Source organism: Lipomyces doorenjongii, assembly GCF_038497915.1.
Source record: "Lipomyces doorenjongii strain NRRL Y-27504 unplaced genomic scaffold V1508scaffold_217, whole genome shotgun sequence".
Taxonomy (NCBI): Eukaryota; Fungi; Ascomycota; class Lipomycetes; order Lipomycetales; family Lipomycetaceae; genus Lipomyces; species Lipomyces doorenjongii.
Window position 1 is genome coordinate 1 of NW_027118284.1, and position 6,495 is coordinate 6,495.

At 50.3% G+C, this 6,495-nt stretch overlaps 1 protein-coding gene across 1 annotated transcript; it reads right to left on the reverse strand.

The window, feature by feature from the left end:
* Positions 1–3,912: 3,912 nt before the first annotated feature.
* Positions 3,913–5,999, reverse strand: V1508DRAFT_447136 (velvet factor-domain-containing protein; the record flags this gene model as incomplete). Its single annotated transcript, XM_066942443.1, has 3 exons — positions 5,383–5,999; positions 5,045–5,333; positions 3,913–4,999 (listed from the first exon to the last, which is right to left on the reverse strand). Exons 1-3 carry the CDS (start codon positions 5,978–5,980, stop codon positions 3,913–3,915), a joined length of 1,974 nt encoding a protein of 657 aa, XP_066791991.1. The 5' UTR covers positions 5,981–5,999.
* Between the last annotated feature and the right edge of the window lie 496 nt (positions 6,000–6,495).

Sequence of the window (6,495 nt, forward strand, 5' to 3'; positions counted from 1 at the left end):
TTGGTGATAGCACATTTTCTGTCGTCCTACAGTCACAAGACGTGCAACCACTGAAGAGGAGATGGTCTGAAAGGGGCGAGGTAGATATTGGCGAGCGTTGGATTGAGATACTTAGCAGGGCTGTTACCGAATTTGATGGTTGTCCTATGTGTTTGATTTCCACTCGACCAGTTAGGCATCATTTTGAATCATCGTTCGCACAACGTTTAAGGGATCATTCATTGAACCCCGATGAGTTTATTCAGTTTGAGCGAACGATAATGTTTAGGAGAACAGGGCTATGCTATTACTGTACGCTTCCAAATAAGTATACAGCTAGGATTTCCGGGGGGGGGGGGCTTCAGAAAGTCAATGAATGAAGCACGGACAGCCATTTCCACCCATTTCAGGGGTTTCAGGGTTAGTGGAGTGAATCGCCACTCTGAAGTCTGCAAAGCCGGTTCACAGACGGAGGATCGTCAAATTGAACACGAGGGCTAGTATGGCGAGAGGAAGGCGATGATACTTGGATAGGCATTGATAAAGCGGCTATTGAATTTTGCAATGCCTGGGAATGTCTGAACATCTTGACGGTCTTGAGGCGGGCCAATCGAGAATTGCGCCAGGCTTCTTCGGATCCATGGAAATTCTACTAGGTGAAACTCGATAGTCCAAGAACTAATACACAATCCGCTAGTGTCATTAAGTACGACGCAAGCAAGCCTCTTCAATTGGTCGCAAGTATACAACATGCAGCGAAAGAATATTCTGCTCATATTCCAGCCACGGAGAGACCGAGTTCTTATGCGCATGTCGTTACTTTTCCACGGTCTCGCTGCGTCATAGGTAGCACATGCTGGCCGTATGCAGGACACGCTTCTAAGCTTTTGAAATTCTTCCAATCGATTCCATTCTGGTCCTGTTGGAATCGTCCAGGTGCGGGAGAGTCGCCCGAGCTATGAATGACACGCAGCTCATTGCAGACCTATCCCCGTTTAAGAGTATTTGCTGTCGTGGAGTGCGCCATGCGGAGCGCGAACAGCATAATACCAAAAATTGCGACGGTAGTCGCGCGGACTTTGGCCCGGTTCTGTGAACGACATATTATGCGGCAGCTGTTAGGTGTGTATCTCATCTTGTGCTAAACATGTCCACAATTTCTGGATAGCACTCGTTGTACTCTTCTAGGTCAAGGTACGCAAATAAACACTGAGCTGTTGAAGATATGCAATCATCATACGTGCAGCGTAGTATAGCGTAGTTAGCCGAGCATGATGTACGGTAGCGAAGTTCACAATAGGCCGAAAGAAGTGCGTGGTAGTGTACGCGTCATCGCTTCTAGTAGCTGGACATCGGGAATATGAGATATTTGCTGTGGCAGTAACCAGATCAAACGTGATATTCTCTTGTAGTTGATCGATCTCGAGCGCATAGATTCGCCTCCGTATACTCTTTGAGCTAACTCGGTCTCGAACTCTGTGAGACCATTGTAGGTATTGCGAAGCTCTGCGAGTGGAGCAGTTCTTACGCAAATGCGAGTTCGTTGGATCTGTGTCGGGCTATTTGAACCGTCCTCGTTAGTGAACCAGCACACAAGCGCCCGGTCCACGGTCTCCCATACTGAGGTAACTCCAAAATAAGATCTAAAAGCCGTGGTGGGCCATTTCCTGTCAGTCCATACTTACACGGTGGTGCGCCCATTCCCGGTCAATGAAGAATGACTTACGCGCGACAAGTGAATGAACCGCTATCATTCCTCTAAGACTCTGAAATAATGAGCTGTTGGAGTCATTAAGATATCCCTGTGCAGCGCGTTTCTCATCAGTCCGATCGTGCTACCCCACGAGATGTTCGGCAGACGAATTTGATGGATTTGACGAGCCTTGACAGCCTCGTTAAGTGCATTTAGTAGGCTGGCCTTGATACTATCGTCCACAAGCGCCATAATATTCCCTCGCATACGGGTGACGCTGCTGTCGGGTAGCAAGTACCACCGATCCGGTGGTACCACCACAGCATACGGCAGGTGAACTTGATCTCTGCCGGATTCAGAAAGGATAGAGTGTGCAGATGTGAGACGGTGCCAATGATGCGCGTAAACAAGACATGATAAGCAAACGCACGCACCAAGTACCCGAATTGTTTGTGGGGAGGATTTAGGTTCAGGGTTATTCCTATAGCAGTCACCTTCTGGGACTCCTCACACTATCGAGGACTTACGTACGTGACTCTGTCTAGATTATGGCATCAGGGGCTCGGGAAACTCGATCGTGTGCTCAGGGCCACGACAGAGTTACGTGAGAGCAGGGCCGGCAGACCCAGAGCGGGCTGATAAGCTGTTTCACTAGAAATTCATCTCATCTCGATATCCCTGGCGAGCACATCGAGCCTGTTCGATTCCTTCTGGGCCATGAGCGACCTGCAGAGCGACTCGCCATGATCGAATATCTCGTCCAATTCTTCCTGCGTCCGGCGCTTCGTTTCTGGCACGGCAAATTATACATGGATAGGGGCCGCGATGTGAAAGTGCCGAAAATAAAGAACAGGCGCCACCTAATGCAGCGCAGCATGGGCGGCACGGCGAAGCCTATCGCGTAAGTTGAACCCTGACCCTTCGACAGGTGGACAGGACACGGCTAACGTGGCATGGGCCATAACGCCATGAGCAGGCCGCCCAGAAGGAAGAGCAGAAGCTCATGATGATGGCACTGATGAAGAGGGCAGGCCGGCGCCCCAGCCTCGGTCCACAAGTTACAAGTAATGGTCATGATCATGTTGATAATGTACTGGATTGACTATGCGAGCCTCGAGTTGGTGATGGCGGCTCACTTGAGGATGTAGTCGATATAGACTATAGTACATCAAAATGTTCATTGGTCGGATAGGAGTTGGACTGCTCTTCGCGTTCGAGCCAGATCTGGTCTTCGTTCTCTTTGTACTCGGCAAGATTCGATGCATCGAAGAAGATCTTCGCGAAAGTCAAGCTGGATATCGCATATGGGGCAGGCATCGCCGCGAGAAGTGCCATAACGATGGTGTTACATCCGCTGAGGAGTGATGTACAATTAACTCTCTAACGCGCTAGAGGAACTCTTGGACTGCGGGCTAGTTTCGTGATTACTAGCATTAGCTTAGCGAGCCGCTTAATTTAGTGACGATTTACGTAAAAGTTACCCATGCATGCAGTTTATTGCATTCCTCGCCATAGAGGTTGCAGAGGTTTGATGTTTAGCTGCGCGGCTGATGAAGCTCGATTGCGAGCGCGAGCGGCAACGCGACACCGTCAGAGACTATGAAGTCGTGACCGCTAATAATGACCTGGTGGGGTTTGTAACCGCATTCACAGCGAAACGCGCTCAACACGCACCGACTCATGGCCGCGGGACGCATTTGAGTGCCCTCAGGTTGGTGTGCAACCTCGTTGAAAGACTTAGGTGTTCCTGCCATCGTCGTCTTGACTTCTATCTCATATTGCTTCGTTACATCCTTATTTGCAATATACATTTTGTAATATGAAGGAGGAAAATAAAGTCAAGTGCAGCAAAATGGCAAGACGATTCCTCGTTGTCCTCATCGTCGACCTCTTCTTGTTCCCGCGCTCGCCGCGATGGCTCGGAAACAAGAACAGCTGAGACGTTGCGCTGCGCATGGCAACCAACGACGTCAACAACCCGCTCGCCGATCCATCGAAAGTGGGGGATTTGACCTTAAAGATCTCTTCTCCGACTCCTATTAGGGCTGGACGGTTGCTCTTTTATATATTATCCAAAAATATCTACGGTATCTCAGTTATGCCAACATGAGCAGCAGCTCTCCAACTTGCATTTTTATGTCATCCAAAGTACCACAATGCACACACGAGTTTAACAAAGTGGGATTATTAGCCATTGATCTAATTCAATGTCAGCAGCTTCACCAAGCCGGACAACTGCATTAGAGCAAGAATATCTTAGTGTTTGCGGCCATCGCGTATCGTTCTTTTGCAGAGTCAAACGACATCTGTAGACTGTGTTGCTGAGTATATATTATATTCGCGCCCGCGGACGGCGGCAGGGATGACCGAATACGAGAACTCGCTGCGGTCACGCCCAGGTCGCCAAACACAAGCGGCGGCAATCTCAGGGGCTCTCCACTCTTATGCATCAACGACTTCGGCCCGAAACGTGGCACCAATGGCGGCATCGAAAGTTGCAAACCAGTAGGCGAGAGCGGCAGCCGGGTATGTTGTTGCAGCTGAGGCTGCTGAGGTTGCTGTGGTGCCATCGAGGAATGATATGCCGGCAAAGTCATCGCAAGACTGGTCCTACTATGGCCGACTTGTTGCATGGTTGATTTGGAGTTTTGCTGGCAGCGGCGGGATAAGCTGTGAGGCGGACGAGGGGCCATGCCTGTAGCCGTAGTTTGGTAGTTGTCTTCATATTGTTGAAGATGTGTCGCTGGTGGCGGAGGAGGACGAGGAGGACGAGGAGCGGGAACGTAATATTGATGCTCCTCGCGAGGCGAATATGATAATTTTAAAAAGACATGTCGATGCGGTCCGTCGTAATAGTAATTCTTTCGATCATTAATGTCAGTGGCTTCGGCCCTCTTTTCCCGGCTGCTTCTAGCAGGCCTGCGATTGCGACTTGGAGTTCTTCTCTTCGAAATCCGAGTAGAATAAATGGATGGCACCGCCAATCCAAAGCTTGTCGCGCTGACATTGCTCCGCGCAGACCTCTTCCTTCGAATTTGTATCGCATCATCAACCCGATCAGATTCGCTTATTTCCATTTTATGACCAATTTTCTGCCGCTTTGCCGTGGGTGATGGCATGGCCGCCGTGACAGTCGTCGCCGTAGTCGTAGACGACGGCGTGTTAGACTCCGTTGCACCTTCTGACCGAGCGACAGTCGGGTTTAGGACCTCATGCCTAGCCATTGCGATTTCGTCGGAAGCTTGGCAGACCCCAGAGAATTGCTCGATCAGGTAGACTCGAAAGATGTCCGAAAGCGTTGACGTTATGAATTCAAACTGCGCACCCCTTTAACGGTTAGCAGGATAAAGTACAGAAAAACAGTATACGTACTCCACCATCTCAAAAAGGTTAAATTGCAGACAGAACTGGCCTTCGAGTTTGATAGTGAGGTCGTCAAAAATGAAGTAGGCTTTCTCACGGCCGTGTTGGTTCCGGACACGATGCAAAGACGAGACGAGACTGCCCACGAGCGTTTCTTCGAGCGGTCGGAAAATTGGCGTGTTGAGGACGGGATCGTAGAGGTTTGCACCCACGAAAAAGAACGGAGACTGAAGCCATTCGCGGTGAGGGTCGCCATCGTGAATTGTGAGCTCAATGGTTGGTGCGGGAGTGACGACATCTACAATGCGGTTAATCGAGAATTACCAAGCCTGAGCAAGATTATTAACTTCTTCCGGATATACTAAACGCGATACAGCTAGGAGGCTGCTGGCGAATCTCAAGTACATAATTCTCGACAGGTAGGCCGCCCTTCGAAACCGCTGTTGAAACGCCAACGGAAAACCCTGACTCAAATGGACCGGTTGACGATCGTTTTCGAGTTTCGATGATAGAAGACGGAGATGCGGTTTTGTGCCGGTCAATCAGATTTTCAATTGCTATTCTGGACCGGACCTTCGCGCTGGTCGGGAAGTTTGGCTGGGAAGGAACGTCAGGCTGGTCGCTAGACATGGTTTGATGCTTATGCTTCGTGGCTAGAGCAAGACTGTGTTCAACTGCGCTCGGAGGTTCGGGCCAGCCATGGATAGGGTACCCGTCACTGTCGTCGTAGCGGTCATTTGAGGATGAGCGAGATGACCTGTGCTGGCCAGAGCCTGGACCCGTTTTGACCGACAAGAACTTGCCAACGGCCCGGACAATCGAGGCCGGGGGCAGTACGAAGAGCCGCAATGTGCTTTGCGGTGAGTGAGAGTGATCCAGGGAAGTGCGATTACGTGCGGATTGACTGGGAAATAGCAGAGAAGGGGTCGCCGGGAGGTGTGCCATGGAGTTCCCGAATCATGCAACTACAGTGCGGGAGATGAGTGAGTGTCATAACAGTAAGAGCGACTGAGAATAAAACGAAGACAGCAGCGAGGACAGGAAGGGCAGGGGTAACATTTCAGCAAGTAATATAACGCAGGCTCGAACGCCCGATAAATTCAGCAGAAGTACAAGCAGACAGCAATGCTGGTGAGGAGAATAATGGTACGACTGTAGCCCTAAACCCTCCCGGAACAGCATCCCCAGTCCCGAGTTTCTCACGAACTCTAACAGCACGAGACCCGTGCTCTTAAAGTTTGAACGGCTGTGTTTCGTTTCCCTCTATGAGTGACAGTAGTAAGCATGGTGAATAAATGGGCGAACTTACCGCCAGAGCCGAACAGAAAAGTTAATTGCCCTTTAATTGAAAACTACCCTGTCGGCTAGGGCTGTGACGGATGCGGATATCCGCCTAATTTGACCGTATCCGCCATCCGCCATCCGCCATCGCAAGTTTGGCGGATTTACATCCGTCATCC